The sequence below is a fragment of the Ictidomys tridecemlineatus genome, chromosome X (genome assembly GCF_052094955.1).
Source record: "Ictidomys tridecemlineatus isolate mIctTri1 chromosome X, mIctTri1.hap1, whole genome shotgun sequence".
NCBI lineage: Eukaryota > Metazoa > Chordata > Mammalia > Rodentia > Sciuridae > Ictidomys > Ictidomys tridecemlineatus.
The window spans coordinates 40,767,006-40,792,822 of NC_135493.1; the positions used below are offsets into that span (position 1 = coordinate 40,767,006).

Genomic DNA, 25,817 nt, shown 5'->3' on the forward strand with positions numbered 1-25,817 from the left:
ATCAAAATGTGATATTACTGATTTTTATTACCAATTATATGTATACCCTAATTTCTTTCCTAATTTTAAGTCCATCTCTCAATTTCTCTGTATTTCACTATAGGGGACTTTTATTTTCAACTCTGCTAATTGTGGTATTAACATTTTAAATAGATATTATTTTCACAACTAGAAATACCTTAATTCTCTACAATTAGATTAGCTCTATTTTTGTGGTACTGAGGATTGAACCCTTGAACCCAAAGCTCACACATGCTAGGCAAGTGCACTAACACTGAGCTACATCCCCAGCCCTAAATTAACTTTTTTAATATTTAATTTTAGTTGCAGTTTGACACAATACCTTTATTTATTTTTATGTGGTCTGAGGATCGAATCCAGGGCTCACAAGTGCTAGGCAAGCGCTCTACTGCTGAGCCACAACCCCAGCCTCCTAAATTAACTTTTAAGGAGACATTAGTTCCTCACTCCCACTACTACCATCATTGTGAAGGAATACTATAAGCTATAAATGTCTATATGTTTGAGAATTATTAGAAATTTAACTGAAGTTTGACTGTGCTGCCTGCAGCTGATAATAAAAAAATCACATTACATCACAAATATCCTTCTCCTTAACACACAGTCTGATATATAACACATCAAACAAGGTCAGCATAATCAGGAAGCCTAACAAAAGAGAACAAAATAAAGCAGATATCTATCCTCTAGAATTTTAAATGGAAAAAGAGATTCCATTTACTTATCAAGCAGTCAAATCTACTTATTCATTAAAAGTAAATGAATATGAATGTTTTAACCTTAGGAGACAAATCATGATTCGAGGAGCAGACCATTCAAGAAAAAGTGAATTCTCAGAGGATGAGCAGACACTTTGCCCAGAATGATTGATAGCCCTTTCTGAGATAAATACATGTGATAAACATGTGATTCCTCATTGGGTCTGTTAGATGGTGACTGACTTCTATCCTATCCCTGACTCGGATCCTGTTCTCAGTAAGATTTAGGGATGGGAACAAGACTCATTTCCTAGGGAGGTGGTGACAATAAAAACTAAAAATAACCAGGCTTAACAGCTTGCTCATTAGGTCACATCAGAATGTCCTCTTGTCAATATAGATCCCTCAGAATAGGAGCACAAAAATATTATGCATCCATTCTACTTCAAAAATGTATTTGCAGGCTACTTCTCCCTTCTCCTCGAACAGAATAATTGGCAATATACTAAGTAAAATAATAATAACCCTAGTCCCACTCAGTTTTGAATTTTAGAGATAGTTTGTTGTTCAACATCCCTGAGTGAAAATGGGAATCCACTGACCTATATCCCCAATGTACCTACCCCACTTCCTGCCATAAACACTCCTGTGGAGAAGTCAGGCTATATTCCTACATATCTTTGATATAGTTCCTTTTTCCATATGCCTTAATTGGCACCCAAAAGTCCAGTGTCTCATTCAGTCCTGTCCTCAAGAATAGACAGATTTGCACTTTCTTACCTTGTTTCTATGATGGACTTTTTACTTCTCCCTCATCTTTGTTAGTACCTCCAAAACTATGCCACAATCCAAGCCTCACTGATCCAATCCCCCTTGTTTTTTATATTAAATTAATACCTGACTGTAGAACTGTAAGAAGACCTTATAATGTCTGTTTTGAACTGTCTCTGATTGTTGGTTTTATCTCACTGGCCCCCTTTTGTGTCCCTAATTAGCTAATTCCTTTAAGTTTCATAGTATCCTTCTCAACACCCCTCCCAAAACACACTCATATGTGAATGCAGAACATATGCATGTGCACACACACACACATGCACACTACTGAAAATCACATCAACTTTGTTCCAATCCTGATGGAAATCAGGCATTCAGTGGTAGTTGATTCTAACGCCTGCAGAAAACAAACACCATCAACTTTGAAAATCAACACCTCCAGTCTCTTTCTTCTTCTTGAGTTCCACATGGATTTGTATTTCTAACAGCCTCCTGGATACTCTCAACAAAATTTCCCACAGGCACTTCAACCTAATATAACCCAAAATTAATATCTTTCTCTTAGAACTTTGTCTTCTTTTTGAATTCCATACCCCACCCCCACAACACACAAAGAAAACCACCCTTTGACTGCTTACTGTCCTGAAAGAATTGATTGTAATTAAAAACTGAAAACATTCAGAAGATTAAAATGAAAAAAAGAACAACTCTTAGTCAACCAGTTAGAGATAGTCATATTATATTCCTATACCTTAATTAAAGCCATCATTATTCACTTAGTCACCTGGACTAGAAACCTAACTTTTGTTTTTCCTTTACATATCTCATTCAATCACTTTCAAAATTCTATCAATATTAATAATAAAATATTTACTGAAGATATTCTTTTATCTCCATCCCCATTGGCACAATCTATTCTTACTTCTTTCACTTGAACTAAGTACAGTTGCCTACCACCAGTTTTCCCAAACTCAGATTTATCTTCTATCACAATCACCACTAAATTCTATGTTCACACTGCCACCAGAGTTGTTCTGAAATATGCATGCAATCATTTAACTTCCCCACTTTATTTTTAAATTTTTATTCTTTTAATTCAGTACTGGGGATTAAACCTAGGGGTGTTCAACCACTGAGTGACATCCCCGGCCCTTTTAATTTTTTTTTTTTTAATTTTGAGACAGAGTCTCACTCAATTGCAAGTGAGACTTGCAATCCTCCTGCCTCAGCCTCCCAAGTTATTGGGATTACAGGCATGTACCACCACAGCCAGATAACTCACCCACTTTAAAATATTTACTAACACTAATATGCAGAAAATAAAGTCCAAATTTCATGGTGTTTTCTCTTCTTGAGCTTCCCTAACAAAATATCATACACTAGATAGCTTAAACGATAGAAAAAAATTGTTTATAGTTCTGGAGCCTGGATCGGATGCTAGCATGGTTTAGTGAAGATCCTCTTCCTGACTTGTACATGGCTGGGGATTCCTTGTGTCCTCATATGGTGGGAAGAGAGTAAACAAGCTCTCTGTTGTTTTTTATCAGGCCACATTAATCATGAGGGTGCTACCTCATGATCTCATGTAAACCTGCCTCATGACCTCATATAAACTTAATTATTTCTCTAAGACCCTATCTCTATATTGCATCATATTGGGAGTTTATAGTTTCAGCATATGAATTTTGGTGGGACCCAATTCAGTCCATAGCACATGATACAGCATTCAAAGGGTTTCACAACTAGCCCTAAGTCACTTATTCTATCTTCTATATTATTTTATGCCAGTGAATTCAAGGGCTCTAGTAATATCACAAATAGTTTTTAAAACATACTATCTACTTTCATAGCATTCTCTTTGCTCATACTGTTCACTTGTTTGGAGAACTTTTGACCCTTTGCTGCCTGAAAACTTATGGGTTCTTCAAATATTCTAGTGAAATGCTACTTCTGTTGCAAGTCAGCTTGGACTTCCCCTTCTTTTCATTCATATCATTTTACATAATTTTCCATTGAATTCAAATAGCCTGGGCTCAAATCTATCAAAATCTACAAGTGTGACCTTAATGTGGTTGTACTTCAGTAACATCTATAAAATAAGGGTAATAATAACATCTATTTCATAGGGTTGGTATGGTGATTAGTGAGTATATATATATAATTCTTAGAGAAATGCTTGGCACATAATATATGTTAAACAAAGTGTTTGCTATTATTATCATCATCATTATTATTTATATATCATATTAAGTGAAAATAACCAGGACAAAAACGTATTTTCATATTGTATAGATATAGGGAAATGGTTCCATTTTGGGACTCTAATGACTTTGCACATAGACCACATAGGCAAGGTTCAACTAGAGTGTGACCCAGCTCTTGGCAGAACATCCTGTGATCCTCCCGGAATATGGAAAGATAGGCAGTCTTTGAAGAACTACCTTAATTCTGTTTCTTATCTGCCTCTCTTCATTGTGGGAGGCTCTGTATTTTGCAGGAAGCTGCTGTGAGACAGTTTCTCATTCTACTCCTGAGTTCCAGAAAGGCATATAACTTCCTATCTCACTCCCCTGGGCTATAGATGAAGACTATAAAACAGCTAATTTAAGGCTAGAGTTGGCTTTTCAGCTGTAGACTGTCCCACTGATCCTGTTACTTGCCATTTGGTTTGATATCCTCTTGTGGGAAAAGGCATATGAGGAGCTGACACTATACAAGTTGTGCTAATGTTGTGTAAGTAATGATCTATTTTCTTTTGGGGATATTGTTTCCTTATTAGATCAATCAGTGAAAATCTGGCAAGTCCACCTGATAGTTCCCACTGCATTGCTGCTTATAGGTGGCTTAATATCTTGACAATAAGCTCCTAGAGAGAAGGAAACCTTGTCTATTTTGTAATACTAGCACCTGGTCTATAGCATTTGTCACACAGTAAGTGTTCCATAAGTATTTTCTAATTAAATATTTAGAGCAAACAATGATACATATGTATTTGAAGATATACTGTCAAAGATATATATCAAACCCTTCACAGTGGGAGACTTGTGAGTAAGGATGGAGAATACAGACAAAGGATGAAAAGGACAAGAAAATACAAGGTAAAAGCCTCCTATTCATGAGGTTAAAGAAAAGCATACATGTCACCTACACAGAAGAAGCCCTCTAGCTCTCTTATTATTCTTCCTTTAATTATATGAGTATTTGACACCTTGTAAGCCTAACATTAGTTTCTAAACTATAATATCAGGAGAAACTAAATCAGCATTATCCTAACTTTGTTTCAAGGAGCCTCTGCTGTTATCATAAGATATATCTCATGGGTGGTAGTACTTTTTATTTCCCCAAGGTGATAGTACTTGTATATGTTTTACATGTGGGGTTCTCTCATAAAAATTTATTTGTAGAAAAGGCATACTGGTAAAACAACAACAGCAACAAATCTGTAAAGCACAGATTTAATTCTAGCGTGAAAATACCTACATGTAGATTAAGGCCAGGGAGACTACGTAGCTACAAAATTAGGAGTAAAGCAACAGAGTATTCTCTGTACAAGAGTACAGGTAGAATTTAGAAATTGAATCTTCTTGGGTTTGGGGTTAGAAGTTTGCTGAAGATACACATATTGTTAATTCAAAACTTTGTTTAGGATTATCAGTTTGATTTAAGGTCCATAAAATTTGCATTCTTGTTTGGAATCTGGGGCAGGTAAAGGAAAGGGTGGCTTATGAATTTCTAAAGTTCAATTCACTTCTTGTACTTAAACACATTGTATTTCTATTACCTTCCTTAGAATAAGCAAGGGTATAAGCAAGGGTATTCTTATTAAAGTCTCTTGATTGAATTGTTACATACAGACCAGATCCAAGACCCAAATAAAATATTTAACCAATGTAAGGTGCAATTTTCCCACATTTTCATGTTTTTGATATTGACATGCATTACATAATGCATACATTTAATGTGGTATTGTGCCTATTCTTCTCTCAAACATTGTTATAAATAAATGGCACGTTTAGCTAGGAATAGTGGCACATGCCTGTAATCCCAGTGGCTCAGGAGGCTGAAGCTGGAGGACTGAAAATTCAAAGCCAGCCTCAGAAACTTAGCAAAGCACTAAGCAACTTAGTGAGATCCTGTTTCCAAATAAAAAATAAAAAGGGCTGGGGATGGAGCTCAGTGATAAAGCACCCCTGAGTTAAATCTCCAGTATAAAATAAATACAAATAAAAAAATAAAATAAGTAATAAATAAATAGCACATTTATAATTTGATGATGTCTTGAATTCAAGAAAACACTATATTATCAATAGGAATAATAATCATATAAGTTTGAGCAATAAACACTTGAGATGGGGTCAACAATCTCTTTATGTCTTACCGATAGGGTTAAGCAATGATGGTAAATAGCACCATCAATAAGCCTGCAAGGGGGGGGGGCTGGGGTTGTGGTTCAGCGGGATAGTGCTCTCCTAGCACGTGCAAGGCCCTAGGTTCAATCCTCAGCACCATATAAAAAGTAAATAAATAAAATAAAGGTATTGTGTCCGACTACAACTTTAAAAAAATTTAAAAATGAGCCTATAGGATAAAATTCAAACTACAAATCAGGCTTTATTTATTTTTTAGTGCTGGTGATCAAATCCAGGACCTTGAACATGCTAGGCAAGTGCTGTACCTCTGAGCTACATACCCTGAACCCAAATCAGGGTTTTAAATTGTTTTTTGAGAATAAGCTTATCAGTATGCCATTACCTACACTTATTCCTAATTCTTCTTGTACTCTTTACTTACACAAATATAGCATGCTATTTCATGCCTAGATACCTTTCCATGTGCTTTTACCTATTCTGCTTATAACTCCCTTGGAATGTTGTCTACTATAGAAATCTGATCCAACGAAATGGAGCTGGTTGATCCCTTTATGTTTTATATCACTTTGTACCTGAATATACCTCTACATATGTACTTACAAAACTGAACTGAAATTATTTATAGGGGTCTACCTCCTTTACTGTAAATTCCTTGAGGAAATGGACCATTTCTTATTTATCTTGTGTCTTGGTACTTAGGACAGTGTTTAGTATGTAGTAGTGTTCACTAAGTATTTAAAAATTGAATAAATGGGGATGCAAAGCACTTGCCTAGCCTGCACAAGGTCTTGGGTTTGGTCCCAAGCAAAACAAAAAAAAAAGTTGAATAAATAAAGAAATAAGAGTAAGAAAGGAAAGTAAGAGGACAAGAATGATATACAAGTGATAAAGTGTTATAGCACCAACAAATGTTTTATTTCCTGCTGTCCTTCAGTGAGTGGTGTCCATGCCTTATCCAAACTCTCTGAACTCCTAGTAGATTTACAATTGACTTTCAATGAGTTTGGTAATAATAAAATTAGTTCATTTATGTTAGCTTTGTCTCTTAAGTCAATTATAAATTCATTAGAGGGAAGGATCAGTTCTTCTGCATATACTTATTGAGTTTTACATAAACTGTATGTTCCTATTATGAGATGTTATTTAGTTTCCAAGATTCATTATTCAAGATACCTTTATTATTAAAACTAGTAGTAGCAATTTGCATGAGAGAAATGGAAAGGCTCACTACAGATTTATTTATTTTGGGCCTAGAATGTCTCCAGAGCTTAGAGTAATCCCCAACACTAGACATCGAAAACATAATTTTACAGTAATTTAGGAGAGAGGAATTTGAATATTACTGGTAAAACCCTGAGAACTAATTACTTCAAGATCACTTGAAATCTTAACTCATTAGAGTTTGAAAAATCTCCTGAGGTACTTAAAGTCACTTCCCATTATTTTACTTGATTCAATTGAATATCTTAGATTTTGCTAATAAGAGAAAACTTGAAGTTCATGCCAAAGAGAGATTTCATTTATCATTTGCTTAAGGAAAAAATATTAAGCATCTTCTATAGGCACCTCAGTATTCTATAATGTATTCTAAGAGAGAAGGAACAAAGATAGAAAGATAGCCCCTACCCTCAAAAATGACTTAACAGAATTACTTATGTTTGCTGCCAAAATAAGTCTAATTCTACACTAGATCAGGCCCAGACTTTTCAATAAGATCATTAGGAGGATCAAATAAGCAGAAGTAAGGTGGTTCTATTGATTTTGCTGGTATTATTATGGTTATTATATGGAAACAGCAACTTGGATACTCCCAACATGCTGTAGTGTCATTCAAATAAGGGAGTGAAGCAACATTTTAGACATCTTTTTAGTAGTTTAAATCAGATGTTTAGAGGTAAACTGATTCAGGGAAGGTGATATTTCATTCTGATTGCCTATCAGCATCAAAAGGTAATAACCAATCAGTCAGTATGCATGTGACAGCAGTAAGATGAAAGAATATTCAGTACAATCAGACTGCATGGTTTTAGTAGGAGGACCTGTAGTAATCATGTATTGTATCATATGATTTTACTATGTTTGTTTGTAAATCTTATCCAACATGTGTAAACTTCATTGGTTTTGTAAATGTCACCAATTTGAAACTGTCTGTCCCATTATTCCCATTGTGCCTGAAACATGGTAACAACTATGAAGAATTTACATCATTGCCTACAATGTTATATATATAACAGTCAGTCAATTCAGCTGTAATAGTCATACAGACAATGGGAAAAGGGAGGAGAGGCTTACCACGAGCTCCTGACAACATGCTGTTGAAGAATCCTTTCTTGTCAATCCTAGGTATATATCCTCAGTTCCCACCTGCTGTTTGAATATAATCTCATACCTGAAAAAAAAGTCAATTATGATAGGGACTCAAATGAAAGAGCAATTTCCTGTCACAAAGCAGAAAACTAGAAACATATGAGGATATGCTATTACAAAAAGTAAAAGGATTAAATAAAATGCTTGCTTTTTAGTAGTAGAACAAAAAGGAGCAGAAGTCTAGAAACACAGTAAAAAATATCAGACTCTAAAAAGCAGGATTATTATTTTGTACATACTTGTTTTCTAAAATAAACCTTAATTCTTTTGGAACTATATGGATAAAATGGATTGGGGGAATTTCTAATAATATTATAATAAGATTAAAAGTAGAACATCAAAAAAGGTCCATTCATAGAATACAATGGCTCAGGAAACACTGAGCCCATAACCCAGGATTTGATGGATAAATAGAAACCCACCTCTGCTAATTTTTAACCACAAAGTAAAGTTAGAAAATCCAGGTTTCATATTGTCTCTGTTAACTGTGTGACCTTAGTCAAGTTACAAATTCCTAAGGTCTTGGCTTCTTTGCTTATAATATTCATGGTAAGGGTGGGTGAAAACTAAATGATTTTTATGGTCTTTTCTATTTCCATAGTCTCACACTGGTAAATCAGCACAGCTACACTATGGCATGTAGAAACCGATCGTACAGAATTCTTAGTTCAATGAAGGATTTTCCTGTTATTTTATCCCATAAAGGCAATTCACAAATCTTTTCTTCCTCTTAAATTTGGGCTCTTCCTCTAAAATTTAGTGCTGATGATTGAACCCAGAGCCTCATGCATACTAGGCAATACCTGTCACTTAGCAATACCTCCTGCCCTAAAATTTAGGGGTTTTTAAAATTTTTTAGTTGTTGGTAGACCTTTATTTTATTTATTTATATGTAGTGCTGAAAATTGAACCCAGTGCCTTACACATGCGAGGCAAGTGCACTACTACTGAGCCATAGCCACAGCCCCCTAAATTTTTTTTTAATGTTTATTTATATCCTAATGAAGAAATGGTAAATTTCTGAGCTGGAAGACTAGAGGACTAGAATGAACTTCTGACCATTTGCAAATAGGAATTCCCAAGAATAAAAAAGGGATGGGGGGGTGTTTAAATAGAACTAGAAATAAGTAGATATTTGATATAGGGCACTTGTCTCTTAATAGGCTATAATGTCTACCAATATTTACAAATGTTAAGCCAGGTTAAAATAAAACAGAAAGGATCATTCCATCAGCTCATGACTCCCAGATGGATTTGCTCAGGTTCCTGCTCTTATCCTGAGCTTCAGATACAATTTTCCAACAGCCTACTACATAGGCTTGCCTTCATGTCTCAAAGGCATTTCAGGGTCTACATATCTAACACCAAACTCACTGCTTCTTCTCCACCTACATACCCTACCACAGTTAATGCATTCACCATTTTACTCAATCACCCAAGCTAGTAAGCCTAACATCATCTTAGATGCTCTCATCCATTTTATCTAATTATATACAAAACCTTCCTTCAAATTTGCTCAAATAAAGACCCTCATACTTTTCCCCAAGGTCAGGGTCTTAGCTTAAACCCTTATTATTTTTCATTTGGCCACTTATAAGTCTTCTTTTCTAAACAGTTTGTTCATGCTACCCATTTTCCTCTTTACCCACTGGGTATTATGAAATTATTTTCAAAAGGTAAAACTTTCTGGGGCTGGAGTTGTGCCTCAGTGGTAGAGTGCTCACCTAGCATGTGAAAGGCACTGGGTAAAAAAATACAGATAAAAATTGTAAAAAGCAATGTTCCTCACATATTGAATGGAGTTATTATTTATTTAAAGCTTTCATGAATGTTCTATCTACAGAACCTCAAACATGGGGATGAAAAGTGAAAATGGATTCAAATTTGGACTTTTCTGCATTCGGATGTGTGATATTCATAAGACAATGTGACAAATGAGTGACTTCTTAACTTTCATATGGATGTGTGGGCACTGTATAAACTTAACCTGAGATTTTCTTTTTTCATTCTTAAGATGCAGACAGAAATGTTGTATTAAAATCTCCTTTGATTTTTTTACAAGGTTTATATTTTTTAGCATAGTTTATTTGAAAGCTGGATACTTCTTTCCCATTAATTACCCCCACTCTCCCACTGCTTCTATTTTCAAAACTGATATAGAAGATACAAGCACTGTTTTTTTTTTAAATGAATTAGACAGTTTTTAGTCACAATTAGAAAAGTTGACAGATCACTTGCCATAAACATCTTTAATAACTAATAAAGTACATTATAATTTTACAAATATTGCTTTTGTTTTTTGGTTTATCTATATACTCAAAGTTTTATATTAAATATATATGTATATATATTTAATGCTTACTATATTTAGCAATTAATTTCATCAATATATGCAAACATACTTTATATTCCTTAGAAGTATGAGTGTTTTAAAAAAGCTGAAAGCCTTTTTTCATGATAATGATTCTAAATTTTGTATCTAGAGTTTGATGGTATTGAAAAGGCTACAAGGCTTGAATTTTGTTTGCAAAATACACTGAATACTAAGCATAATCCTGAAATATTTAGTGAGTAAGTCTGGATAATAATTGATAATTGAAGGTAATACATAGCCTTTTGCTGAAATTATAAAACACTGAGTAATTAAAAGCAGATCGTTGACACATAAACATGGTATTATAATTGGGTTTGTATGAATGCTTGCAATTTAATGGGGTGATTTTCTCCTAGTGTTACTTCTATACTAGACAACAAACTGACATTAAATATAAATTTATAATGAAAATGACAACTTTTCAGTTTTTTGCTTGATAAAACTGAAAGGAAAGTATTATGTTTTATTATTTGTTTTTGCCTTAGAAGGGGAAAAATGATCAATTATATGTGTCCTTCTATGTGTCCCTATTGTTTTATCTTTTATGTGGTATAAGCAATTATACATGCCTTCTATGTGTACCTAAAGTTTTATATTTTGTGTGGTATAAGTTACTTTATGAATTGTCAAAAATAGAATGATATCAGATGATACTTAAACCCTAAACACATTCCTGGCTTCACTTGACTTACTCTGGGATTTCTCGAACATCCCACATGTCATCATGCTCTGCTCCTTCTGGAACTTCTTCTGGATTCCAGATGTCCTCACTATTTTCATCACTGGTTTGAGAGATGGCTGTGAAAAAAGGGAAGATAAAGCTGAAGCTGTGGCTTATTTTCCTTCCATGAAGAACATGGATCGTGTTCTTCACACACTTTTGGGTTAATTGAAGTAAAACATTTTTTATTTGTAATCACTAGCTTGCTCTTTTGGCCCAGACAGGCTAAATTAGTAACAACTGATCTTAAATATTATCAGTACAGACCAATAAATTGTAGAATTATAATAATAATTGTAGAAAAATACATAAGCAAAAAAATAGATAATCTATAACCTAACTTCCTGGAGATAATTAATGTTCTCATTCTGATGTTTTATATCTTCCCAGTTCCTCTCTGTCTGTCTGCTCTCTCTCTCTCTCTCTCTCTCTCTATATATATATATATGTATATATAAATATAGATATAAGACATATAGATATATATACAAAAGAAACACTGTACCTTTTCAGAAACAAACAGGATCACATGTAAAATATTTATATGCATATATAAAAGATAAAAATCAAACATATGATCAATCTGATTTAGATAGAAATGTGAGCCTAGTATTGTGTTTTACTACATAAAACACTTGAATACCTTTTCTATGCAAACATGACATTACTTTAAAAATAATATCAATTAAGGAAACTTAAAGCAGTGGTATGAGGATCATTTTTTAATCCAGTATTTTCCTCACATATATATGAGCTTTAAAGAAAATATATCACTTCTTATCCTTCATGCAGAACTTTTGATTTTCTATGTCATCTTTAAAATATTTTTAAAGTAGACAGGCTCCAGTAGGTATGCAAAAATCCAACTTACATTTGTTCTATTGTGGCATCAATGGGAACATGCATTAGGTGCAGCACATAGAGTCCTTTCAAGTATTCCCAGAAATTCACTTGATTGCCAGGTTTTCAATTTTGCCAATTCTTTTTAAATTATCTGCTTCTATCTACCATGGTCAAATTTATATAAAACATTTTACATGTGACTCATTGTCCTCAAAATTTAGAGAGTATTAGACTTACATTATCAGAAATAACAGACAACACATAAGTACATCTGGATTTGAACTACTCTGCCATGTAGTAACCATCTCTAAGGCAAACTGCCTCTTGAATAATAACTGAAAATTTTAAATATCCTCAGACCTTATTTTAGCCATTATTTTAAACATTTTTTCAGATAATATCTTTCACAATTAGATTAATGAATGAATTCACTTCCTCTCTCTGTCCATTTTCTGGTAACTGTGATCATCACCAACAGAATTAGAGTTTCCTATATTTCTTTTAGTTGTAGTTGGATACAAAACCTTTATTTTATTTATTTATTTTTATGTGGTACTGAGGATTGAACTTGGGGCTTCGCACATGCTAGACGAGTGCTCTACCACTAAGCCACAACCCCAGCCCCTAGAGTTTCCTATATTTTTAAAGATTTGAGAAAAGCTCAATTCTGTGAAAATGTATACACCAAAATGCTAGGAAAACATTACAAAATGTCTTTATTCTAGTTTTTGGACCCATGATGATTATTATTATTGTTGTTTTTTTGAAGGACTAGGGATGGAACCCAGGACTTCTACATGCTAGGCAAATGCTCTGCCACTGAGCTACCTCCCCAAACCCTGGACCTGTGATTTTTAAAATTATTCCATGAACTTTAATTCACAAGTATCAATGTAAGATAAAATTGTGTGGTAACTTGTTTTATTGTTTTCTCCAAAAGCCTATTAGCTCAAACAAAGCAGGGACTATTTTGATATTGGTATTGATCACAGTCTCTGAGATGATCATACTGCCTGGCACATAATAGGCTCTCATAAATATTTATTGAATGAATTAATAAGGGAATTGTGTGAAATTGCCAGAATATGGAAGAATAGAAGGTGAAGAAGCTAAGCAACTTGGGAAAGAGACCCTAAACATTAAAATGATTATCTAATCATACATGACTTTCTTAGTCACATGTCAGAAAATATGTCAGTGTGGATATTTCAAGGCAATGATTTTGCATTATTAGGAAAACTGCTTCCTGCAACATTAGAGTAAAAACAATATCACAGAATTTTTATGTATAAATGGCTATTCATCATTTCCATGATTATTTCTTAATTTTTTTTTTGTACTGGGGATTGAACCCAGGAGCATTTAACCACTGAGCTATAACTCCAGCCCTTTTTTGTATTTTATTTAGTCACAGGGTCTTACTGTTTTGTTTAGTGCCTTGCTGAGTTGCTGAGGCTGGGATTATAGGTGTGGCATCACTCCCAGCTTCTTTTTTAAATTTTTTTTATATTGACAAATAAAAATTTTATATACTGGTCATGTACAGCATAATGTTTTGAAGCATGTAAACATTGTGTAATGGTTAAACCAGGCCAAGTGGCATATATATTACCTCAAATACTTTTAAAAAATTTTATATTCCTTTTTAAAAAATACTTTTTTAGATATTGATGGAACTTTATTTTTTTCATTTGCTTATATGTGGTGCTGAGAATTGAAACCAGAGCCTCACATATGCTAGGCAAGTGTTCTACCACTGAGCCACAACCCCAGCCCTCATACACTTATATTTGAGGTGAGAACACTTAAAATTTACACTCATAGCAATTTTTAACTATGAAATACATTGTTGGTTAGGTCATCTTAATAAATGCTAATTTTGGTATTACTCTCCATTTAATTCTACTACCAAGTATTTATATTGATTATATTGATCTATACTGCTTTATTAAATAACTTACCATTGAGCTCTTCTGATTTTGGTGGTCCAATATTTCCAGGACCCATGGCTCCAATAGTAGATGAACAGTTTGACTGGGAAAGAAAAAAAAATCCAACATTCTATACTACTAGTATAACTATATGACTAGTAATACTTTAAATCTAATAAGGTTTCCAACTAAAAAGCTCATAGAACTTTCCAGTTTAATTATTCACCATTGTTATACAATAGAGAGACAAATACCAAGTATTATTTTGAATGTGTTTTCCTAGTCCTTTCAAAAAGTATTCAGTTTAATTGACTCTGGGGCAGAATTGATTTTTGGTCAGACTAAATCCCCAGTTCTAGGTTCAGTGAACCATCCATCCCTAGGGATAGGGGAATGAGCCACATTCATCTTCATGAAGGTTAGAACCAAGTGTTAGTAGAAAAGCATTGACACTTTTGGATTTGGGCACTGTATCATTGTAGGAAGATGGGGGATAGAAATGTAGGAAAGTTTTATAGAAATAAAAACTAAGAAGTAAGTAGAGGTTAAATATTCAGACTTCCAAAGACCCATTCAAAAACCTTGACAACTTTCACTGTTTTCCTCTATGAGTATGAAATGTTTCCTCTTCCCACCACCTCATGACACTGAACTAGTGGATTTATACAGCAACCCCCAAATGAATATTGTCAAATACATGCTGATCCACATTATTGTACATACATTTTTATTTTGCCATCTTCTGCACAAGCTTTTATACTACAAGAGAACTGACCCTGACTCCAGAACAAGAACAGTCTTCATTTTTTCAAGTATTACAACATCAATATAATGGTAACCACCTCATTGGCCTGTCAGGGATTCTTTGGTATTTCAAGAAAGTTCCAACTTCTTACTAATTGTTCTTGATGATTTCAGGGTCTGTAGCTCTAATTCACTCCATTGTCAAATATTCTTATCTCCCTGGGTCCTGAAAACTAGCACCTCTAGTTCTCCTTTCTCAGGTCCCTGCTCTCATCTCCTAAGATTTTATACATGTTCAAAAGTTAGAATGTCCTGTTTGGGCAAGGGGAGTTTGTCTTTCCTTGAAAGCTCATAAGAAAAGTTCAACTGGGTCTTTATTATGCTAAACTATTCCAACAGTTATAAATCAGAAATTAATCTGTAACATCTCAACAGTTTCTGAAACAGTAAGTATTCTTTTTCAAAAAGAAGATTCAAAACTGCTATGTCTGCCATTAAGGCATTACTGACATTTTTATGTGAAAATCCCAAGACAGTATTCTGGGTAATTTTTTTCTTCTTTTTAATCACTAAGGTCATATAAATGTGTAGTACCTTTATTAAATTATTAATCATCAGAATACTAATAGTCAATCAGGGTAAAGCATTTCTTGGAACATGAGGATCTCTTGTTTTGTTGAGTGCCTCCTTCCACAGAAAATTAAAATCAGTAGAAATAAAACCTTGAACATTCCTGAAAAAAATTGGTATGCTCCTCATGGAAAGTGATGATTAGACCAGAATGTCAGAACATAGGGGGCGTCATGATTTATTAACAATGAAAATAAATGATTAAAAATAAAAATTACAAGTGAAAATATAGAATGAGAAAATAAAAACATTAAAAACCATCTGGAAATTGTTTTCTATAAGGACATCCTTTGAGACTTTTTTTTTAAAGAGAGAGAAAGAGAATATTTACTTATTTATTTTTAGTTTTCGGCGGACACAACATCTTTATTGTATGTGGTGCTGAGGATCGAACCCAGGCCGCACGCATGCCAGGCGAGCATGCTACCACTTGAGCCACATCCCCAGCCCATCCTTTGAGTCTTTATCATGAATATATAGCCAATTATCTGAGCAATTTATTATTTCAATTCATGCCACTGTGCAATATATAAGAGAATTTGAACATCCTTGTCATAATGTCTGTGAAGAGTAGTGAACCTTATTTCTCACAGGCCTTAAAATCTCCTCAGGAGTTTGAAAAACAACACACATACTCTCTTACCAATCTCCCTGACTCTTAACAATTCATTTAGAAGAGGGATAGTATAAATGAACCAATGTGCATGCAATGGTTCTCTTGCTGTTTTCAGAGAGTATATTTTCAAAAACATATCACTCTTGTAATCATTGTACAGTTCCCCAGATTAATAGATGTTAAAAAATGAAAGACAGTTTCTCTCCTGGAAAATTTAATAGTTCATTAGAAACATTAATTATTCTCCTACTGTTCTGATACTCTAATTCTATACACTCTAATGATATCTGTACTGTGGTGTCTGAATGACCAATTATCTCAAAATTGCTTATAACCCAGATATACAGAATCATACATTATTATAGTAATTTTCCTTTATAAATTGTACAATTTGGTAAAATGATGTTACAGTCTCTCTGTTCTCATAAACATCTTTTCTCCTAGAAATACCTCTATATGCAAATAAACATCACTAAGACATAAACACCAAAGGGAAAAGGCTTTGTAACCAGGGTATATCCTTATCTCTATTCCAATTATAAGTTCCATTTTACTATATTTCAAGATCACTGTCTCTCAAATATTTGATATACTTATTAAATATTGCATAACCCTTTCTCAATATTTAAGCTTCAGAAAATTATTATTCTGCTATTTCAAGGTATCAAAAATGAATTTTATTTCCCAACATCATTGATATATTGCTCCTTTTTCCTTTTTCTCCTGTATATTTGTTGTATATATATGTGTGTACTTGTGTATATGTGTGTGTTTCACACTAGTATTTCTTTGCTAGGATCTACTCAGACTTTTCATTTTCTAAAACTTTCTGGTTCCAAGATAACTCAGTTTCCCTGTCTACAAATATAAATGACAAATGTGGCTATTTTATTTCCATTTCATGACTTATTTAATTCTACCCTGTTCCACCTAAGCTCTTCCTTGAGGGCGAACGCTCAATTCTATGTCTGAGTCATTGAATTTATATCCTATTCAGAATATACTTGCTTTTCCACACAATGGCCAAAAGGAATTTTTGGAGGAGTAAACTGATATGTATGTTCATGGAAGATGATTTATTCATAGTCACAATAATTAAAAAACTCATTAAATTGTTGTATGTAAATTGACATATTCTGTTACATTATGAGATTTCTGCCCTAAAATTTGTCTTATCATAAAGAGTCTGATAACCAAGGTTCACTGACATTTAAGAAGTGGAGAATGGAGGACAGATTTTTGTTTTGTTTCAGTTATTCTGGAAATAATGGCAGTAACCTTGGGGTTGCCAAAGCTCAGTTCAGGGAACCCTTCTCTTCCCCGGTGAAGCCCATCTTGCTGTTGCAAGGCTCAATGATCTTATCTGTCCTGAACCCAAATGCTATACAGCTAATTCAGACATGTACTAGGAAGTTGACCTTAGTAGGCCCAAACAAGTTTGTCCTATTATTTGGCTCAAAATATCTTGTCTGTTTTCATATTTACACAAATTTTTAAAAATCAAAAAACTGGCACTTGAGGGTCCAATTAATACTGTATAATTAAAAAATACTTGTTTTATAGAAATACTGTCTAGGCAAAAATAGTCTTAGCTACCACTCTGCAATGGTTGTCAAGCATTCTTTGACCATAAATATAAATGACAAACGTGGCTATTGCTACCATAGTTACAGAACTATTTTCCTATTCAGTGTTCAGGTGGTTTAGAAAAATATAATTATGTTTGCTAGAAATGTACTAGAGGTTATACTCTCATGCATAATCAGCCTTGCATCCTCCTGTGAATGTATCAGATGACACAGCTTTGCTCCCACAGCAAGGTGGGAACAAGTTGTTCAAATACAGCTCCACAACTTCACTGAACAGAACTAATTGATCTGTAAGTATATGACTACCTGTCCAAAGTCGAAATCATCCTCTTCTTCAGGATAAAGTAGATTGGAGAGGGCTTCCAGAGTAGAAATTGAAGAAATAGTCTCAATTTCCATATTTTCAGATTCAATATTTTCTGTTTCCATATTTTCAGTTTCTATATTTTCAGATTCCATATTTTCAGATTCCATATTCTAAAGAACAAGATAATCAGAAGTAAATATTTTACTTTTCTGTTTTATTTAAGACAAAGATTTTTTTATTGTCATATCTCCCTTCTTTCACTGGGTCACTCCATTGTCTCTTATTTGAAAATATTTGTAATCTACTTTAGATAGATACATGTATATTGCTAACTCACAGACCTGGGGCAGCAAGTAAACTCAAGCTTTCAGCCTGCTTTACTAAAACTTTGTATTCAATCTAACAAGCACTTCACCTACCATACTGGTTCTCAGGTTTTAGTGTGCTTCAGAATCAGAATCACCTCAAAAAAAAAAAAAAAAGAATTACTCAGGAAGTTGGATAAAGATGCAGTTTCTTACAGGTTATATACCATTACTTGAGAATATACATTTTTAGACTATATCTGTTTCATGTATGCTATTTAGGCTACATTTTCCATTTAGGGAATGGAAAAAAAAAGCTGTTGCTTCAGGGATATGCCAGATAACCTTTATTTAGTTCACACTTTTGCCTCAGATGAGCCTGTTCCTATCTGCTTTATTTCAGTTCCTTATTATTATTATTTTTTGGGGTCATGCTAGGAATGGAATCCAGAGCTTTACACAAGACAGGCAAGGGTTCTATCACTGAGCTCTGCCACCAGTCATCCCTCTTTAAAATTTTGAGACAGGGTCTCACTGAATTCCCAATCTGGTCTCTGACTTGGGATCTTTCTGCCTCAGGCTCCCTGGCTGGGATTATAGGTGTGCACCACCATGATTACTATTTCAATTCTTAATTAACCTTAGTGATACCTAGCATTATATTTCCATTTGAGATCTCTAACAGGTTGTTTCATTTACTGTAGTGAAAGTTAACACACAATTGTTTTTATGATTTTAACACCAATACTACATATGTCTGGTGTGGAACATTTTGGAAATAACATATTAAAATATAAACAATAAAATTACAAATATTTAAAATTCTGACATCAGTATTTTAAATAATCTCTGTAGTTATTTTTAGAGTAGGGATATTCAGGATCTTTAAAAATCTCAGAGGTGTCAGACTATAATGAATAACCTGAAAAAAGACTGTAGAATTAGGCCTATTGTTAGTGATTTGGGCATAACCACAATAGAAATCTTTCTACATTTCTGCTGATATTTTTAAAACATCATTTTATAAAAGTAACTCTCAGAAAACATTTCTTTATTGCTTTTATTAAAATGATCCATTAAATTTTTGTATTGTGCCTAGAAAGGTAATACAAAGAGATTCCTAAGTGTATGCTGGTATAGTCTCCTGTCATATTCAATCTGCATGTAGATGGTGTTTGACAGATCTTCTGTTTTATTATTATGTTTTACTTTTATTTTGACTTTCTTTGTTAAATATAAAACTTTCCTTAATATCTATTGGAGATGTCAAGGATGAAACAAATATTAAATTGCCCCACAACTCTAGCATACAGGCAATATATCACAAAGATTAAAAGTAAAGGTCCTGGGGTTATGCTGCCTGGATTTGTATCTATCATTTACTTCTTACCTTTGTGACCTTAGTACATTATTTAAGCTCTTTATACCTAAACTCCTTTATCTGCAAAGTGGGGATAATAATAGTGTCTATCTCTTACAGTTGTTATAAGGATTAAGTAGCTTAATGCATGTAAAAGAGCTAGGATTGTGCCTGGCACATAGTCAGACTCAACATATTAATTCTTTAAAAGTTTAATTTTGCTGGGCATGAATATAATTTCCAATAATGATGTAGACTAAGTTAATGATAAAACTCATTACATTGGAAACTCACTAAATTGGAAAAGGTGAAATAAAAGGTGCTAAAACAATTTTCTTTCTCAGTATGGTCTGGCAGTCCGCTATGGTAATGAATAATTGACACATATTAAATTAAACAAAGAGGATCCTGTTTATATTTTAAAATTCTAAGTTGATTGTGTTCATTAAATATTTACCTAATATTAAAGGCAAAAAGTTTATTGAAATATTCTCTACCTCTGACAATGAAAGGGAATAGTGCCTTCAGATATCAGTTATAATTCGTATTTTGACATGAACAATGAGATGTTGAAGAACAAATATAGCAGAAATTGTTTATTATTCCAGCATTACTTACTTTATAGAACTATTGTGATGGTTGAATTACACAATTTTGGTGAAAGAGTTTGCTAAAATATGAAAAGCTACATAAAAATTATTTTCTGGCCCTACTGCTAAAACCCACAGATACTTGATCATGAGGCTTGTGAGAGTTCAATGGTAGACTAACTGGTGAGAGGAGAATAAACTGGTACCAGTAAAGCTAACTCAGAAGAAAAGCCATCATAAATTCCAAATACAGTGTCTGAGATAACACTCAGAATAGGTATTCGTATGATTTTATCTGCTTGGCAGATACATGGCAGCAGGAGTTTCTGGACATGAGCAGTGCTTTAGGGCAGAAAGGTAGAATAGTCATGGTTACAAGGAGATGTATTTATCGTGAAGTAGGACCCTGTCCCATTGGTGGAAATATTGAATATAGGGTCTACTTTTGAGAATTGTTGGGGAGTGGGCAGCTGGATGAAGGTTCCCATAGGAAAAGAAAAAGCCAGGCATATGTCAGGCTTGTGGTATTACCTGGGTACCCACAGTGGAGATTATGAAGAAAGGCTGTGTGTTCAATGGGTGCACTAGATGTAGGATTTAGGAGAGACAGATTAATTGAAAATACCTATGAGTTAGTTGGGAAGAAACTTTGACCCTGAGTTCTCATTTAGTGAGAGACAGGGCAGTGTGGACAGTGGGAGGCTATAATTGTAGGCTGAAAATCTTCAATAACTAGAGCTGGTACACAGTCAGCAGTTTATGAATACTGAACAAAGCATGATTAGATTCATATGAATTTGGAATTTGAAAATAGTCACCTTGGAAGGTTATACATTGATGTAAATTATGCTATCAATGCTTAAAATATTTTGGAATTTTTCTTTTCTTCTGAAATTGTTCATATCTCTCTCTCTATTTTTTTTTACTAAGAAAACAGGTATCATTATGGTATCATTCAGTTTGATTATACATCAGATTTGTCTCCAAGTGAGTTTTACATATATCTAGATATCACATCTACTTTCAAAATATGAAGATTTGCTTCTCTGAGGATATTCAAAACAATGTGCTACAGGCCTCAAGGCAATTCTAAAAGAGTAGTTTCAAAAGTAATTTGAGCAATAGCAACGTCATTAGAATAAGTAGCGTAGCCTCCCAAAGTGACTGCTTCAAAAGGGATACCACTCCTTAGGAAGTATGTATTTGGATTTCTTAAACAAATCATTCACAATAATTCTTACTAATACTTTATATATTTCAAGCGTATTATGAACTGAGCCACAGTTGGATTTCTCAATTATGCTGGCATAAAATGACATAGACTACCACTCTAGCTAAATTAGAGCAGAAATATAATAACAAAATTAGCACTTTAGCAAAAATTATTTTTACTATATCATATAGAATAATAATCTGTAAACACAATAAGTTATGACAAGTTTGTTGTATTTTGAGTAAAAAAAAATCACAGATATTTTGTATGTACTAATTAAATAGTTCAAGATGTCAAAAGAGAAAAACAATTACATGAATTGGGGAAAAATTGTAAATTGAATGGAAATTAAGATTTACTGGATCTTCCATAAGTTTAACAAACCAAAATTATATTTTAAACTTTAATAAAAACATTTATTAATCCATTTTTTTCCATTGTCCCAGATGTGGAACACCAATAAAAACTTAAATTGAGCAACAAATATGCCACTTAATTTAACTTTTAAATAATATTTGAATATTTGTGATGTTCTGAGAATTGAAAACTTAGGACTTAATGAATTAAAGTTCATTTTACACAAATAGATGATATTTTTAAAAACAAGAGAATATGCCTTTTGATGAATTATTTGTAAGTTTGAAATACATTTAAGTTCACCTTGAGTCTCGCAATCATGACCCTTTACGATATAGCTCCATATATTCTAAACCCTTCCCTCCTATTATTCTCTTATATTTGTTCTCTATTCTGTCAAAAACTGAACAGGTTATTAAATATACCCTATAATTTCCTGCCTTTGTACTTTGGAGTATATTCTTCTACTTGTATAGTATGGTGTAGTGATAGAAAAAGACTCTGGAGCCACACTGCCTGTGTTTGTGGCAGTGTCACTTAAATAGGCCAAGAAAAACTTTAAATTAGAGAAAATTTTAAGTAAGAGTTTCAATAAAACCAAAATACAGAACTAAATATTTTATTTGATATTTTGTTATTTAAAAAGTAAATTTTCTGCTGGATGTGGTGGTACATGCCTCTAATCCTAGCAACTCAGGAGGTTGAGGCAGCAGGATCATAAGTTTGAAGTCAGCCGTCTCAGCAACCTTAGTGAGACCCTGGGCAACTTTAATGAGACCCTGTATCAAAATAAAAAAATAAGGGTTGGGGACTTGCTTAGCATGCATGAAGCCTTGGGTTTGATTCTCAGCACCACAAATAAATAAATAGGACCGGTGATGTAGTTCAGTGGTGAAACATCCCTGGGTCCAACCAAAGAAAGAAAAGAAGGAAGGAAGGAAGGAAGGAATTTTAGGCCCTGTGTTTTTCTTTCTCTTATTTTGCTAAGCCAATGCCAAGGAAATTATTGTCCAGGCAAAGCCTTTGTTTTTCCCACATCAATCTGAGCTTTTAGGGTCCTCACAGATAAAAGTAGTTGGGAGATCTATCTTGGTAGTAGCCACAACTGGCTTAAAAACAGATACTGCAGAACCAGCTCATTAACAGAACACTAGAGCCAGTTAGGTATTAACAAAGCTGAATCAGGATGGCTTCAGACCCATGGTATCGAAGTGATATCAGTAACTTTTGGATCAAGTCAGTTCCGTTGTGAGGTTGAGATCATGCTGTTTTGTTTGTGTCTGTCCATAGTAACAATAAGGATGACTTTCTGGTACATGCCTATAATCTCAGTGACTCAGGAGACTGAGGCAGGTGGATTACAAATTCAGGGCCAGCCTTGGCAATTCAGTGAAACCCTGTTTCAAAATAAAAAATTCAAATGTACTGTGGATGTAGCTGAGTGGTAAAATGACCTCGGGTTCAATCCCTAATATCAAAAAAGAAAAAGAGATGTAGGGTGTATAATGCTAGCTACTCTAGTGGCTGAGGTAGGAGCATTGCAATTCAAAGCCAAACTCAGCACTTTAGAGAGGCTCTGAACAACTTAGTGAGATCCTGTCTCAAAATACAATAAAATAAGATAAAAATAAAGTAAAATTAAATTAAAAGGCCTGGGGATGTGGCTCAGTGTTTAAGTGCCCCTGGGTTTAATCCCTGGCACCAAAAAAAAAAATACTCATTGATTCTAATTAGAAAAATGTCTAAATTAAATTAAGATGCTAAATTATAGATTATTTTAAAGTGATATTTTATTAATTCAAGTACATATGGTAAATAAAATCAGGATAATAAAAAATCACCAAATAGCATCCTTTTGGAATTTACTTAATAGGTTAAAAAATAACAACCAAATTCTAACTGAATTATAATTATAACTGAATGACATCAAAGTATTCAAGATCCATTTATTCTCTAAATAAATTGGGCATTTCTTCTGCAACTTTATTTATATAATGACTTATTTAGCAATTTATGCATTCAAATTCTTCTGGGAACACAAAAGTAAACATCATCTCTGCCTCTGTGTGAATTAAATTATAACATACTGGCTTGCTGGTTAATTGCTTTTTTTTTTTTTTCATTGTGCTGAGGACAAAACCTAGGATGTGGCACCTGCTAGACAAGAACTCTATCACTAAGCTATACCCCCAAATCCTGTTTTCATTCTTCTTTTCACATGTTTTGAAAACTATATTCATCAGTAATTCCCTTCAAATTAAAATAGTTCATTTGAGGCTGGAGGTGTAGTTTAGTATGCACTAAGCTGTGGGTCCAACTCACAAAAACATTCATTTTGAGTCTTTTACAAAACCCAATAACAGTTTCCTTTTAGGTTTCTACTTTTCCTACTGTCAAATAAACCAACTCATAAGTAGCTGTGGAAACTTAACAAAGCTTTTGTCGCACATTTAATGGAAGATTGATTTTTTTTTGCTCTTTTCATTTCTTTTTTTTATTAGCTACACATGACATTATAATGATCTTGGCAATTCATACATTTGAATCATTGAGGTATAATTTCTCATTTTTCTGATTGTACAGATTGCAGAATCACATTGGTCATACAGTCACCTATATACATACAGCAATCATAATGTCTATTTTATTCTGCTGCCCTTCCTAACCCCCTCCTCCTCCCCTCCCCTCCCCTCCCATCACTTCTCTCTATCCAAAATGGAAGATTGATTTTTGAAAGTGCCTGGAATCTTTTATAAACACAAACAATTAACCTCTTTTAACATTTTCTCTGTTCTTTATTTTAGCCATAAGGAAACTATACCATTCCAATTGTTTTTTTGGTCAATGTTTCTTCAGCACTGGGGATTGAACTCAGGAGTGGTCTACCACTGAGATACAACCTCAGCCCTTTTTAATTTTTATTTTTCTGAGGGTCTCACTATGTTGTTTAGGCTGACCTTGAACTTTCCATCTTCCTGCCTCAGCTTCTGGAGTTGCTTAGTTTATAGGCATGTGCTACTCCGCTTGGTGTCATCAATTATATTTTTAAATGTCCTATATATTGGATGCAGGAACATAATTGGTTAAACAATCCTTCCCAATTCAACCTCCTGAGTGCCACCATGCCCAGCTTTGAAATGGGAGGTGTGTTTTTTTTTTTTAAATTTTAGTTGTAGATGGACAGAATACCTTTATTTTATTTATTTTTATGTGGTACTGAGGATAGAACCCAGTGCCTCACAGATGCTAGTCAAGCACTGTACCACTGAGCCCCAACCCCATCCTTTTTTTTTTTTTTGTACAGGTGATTGAACCCCTGGGGCATTTAACCAGTGAGCCACATCCCCAGACCTTTTTATGTTTTATTTTGAGACAGGGACTCACTAAATTGCTTTGGACCTTGTAAATTGAGATGGTTGGTTCTCAACTCAGATCCTCCCACATCATCCTCCTCAGCCTCTGGGATTACAGATGTGTGCCTCCAGCCCCGCTTAAAAGTGTGTTTTTATGTGGAGATGAAAATCCTTAGTTTCTATAGAATTCCCTCAGACTTACCAACAGATGTGTAGTACATTTCAGAGAATACACTTGGCATTCATTTTTCTCCTTGTTTCTCTCAAGTCTTATATTCTTGTATCTCTTTTGGGGGGGGGTACTGGGAATTGAACCCAGAAGCGGTTAACCACTGACCCCCAACCCCAGGTCTTTTAAATATTTTATTTACAGACAGGGTCTTGCTTAGGGCCCTGCTAAATCCCTGAGGCTGGCTTTGAACTCACAACCTTCCTGCCTCAGCCTCCAGAGCTGCTGGGATTAAAGGCACTCACCAGGCGCCCGGCTCCATTTAGGTCTAAATGGAGATTAAGATAGCAAATTTTTGGTCTGGGGTTGTGGCTCAGTGGAAAAGTGCTCACCTACCACTTCTTGTTAGGCCCCAGGTTTCAACTCTCAGGACAACTTCAAAGTAAATAAGTAAAATATAAAGGCGTGTAAGTAAAAGAAATAAA

The 25,817-nt window shown here is 34.0% G+C and overlaps 1 protein-coding gene across 4 annotated transcripts in view; it reads right to left on the bottom strand.

The window, feature by feature from the left end:
- Dnaaf6 (dynein axonemal assembly factor 6) overlaps positions 1–25,817 on the bottom strand; it is a 40,886-nt gene that overhangs the window by 13,842 nt on the left and 1,227 nt on the right. For 3 of the 4 annotated variants that reach the window (XM_078034433.1, XM_005323379.5, XM_078034434.1), the window contains exons 2-5: positions 17,985–18,155; positions 14,130–14,202; positions 11,297–11,402; positions 8,156–8,252 (exon numbers count right to left, since the gene is read on the bottom strand). In XM_078034433.1, coding sequence (XP_077890559.1) covers positions 8,156–8,252; positions 11,297–11,402; positions 14,130–14,202; positions 17,985–18,152 — 444 coding nt within the window. In that variant the 5' untranslated portion in view covers positions 18,153–18,155. Of the gene's footprint in view, positions 1–8,155; positions 8,253–11,296; positions 11,403–14,129; positions 14,203–17,984; positions 18,156–18,404; positions 18,449–25,817 lie in introns of all 4 variants that reach the window. The other variant, XM_040283994.2, reaches the window with a different exon arrangement.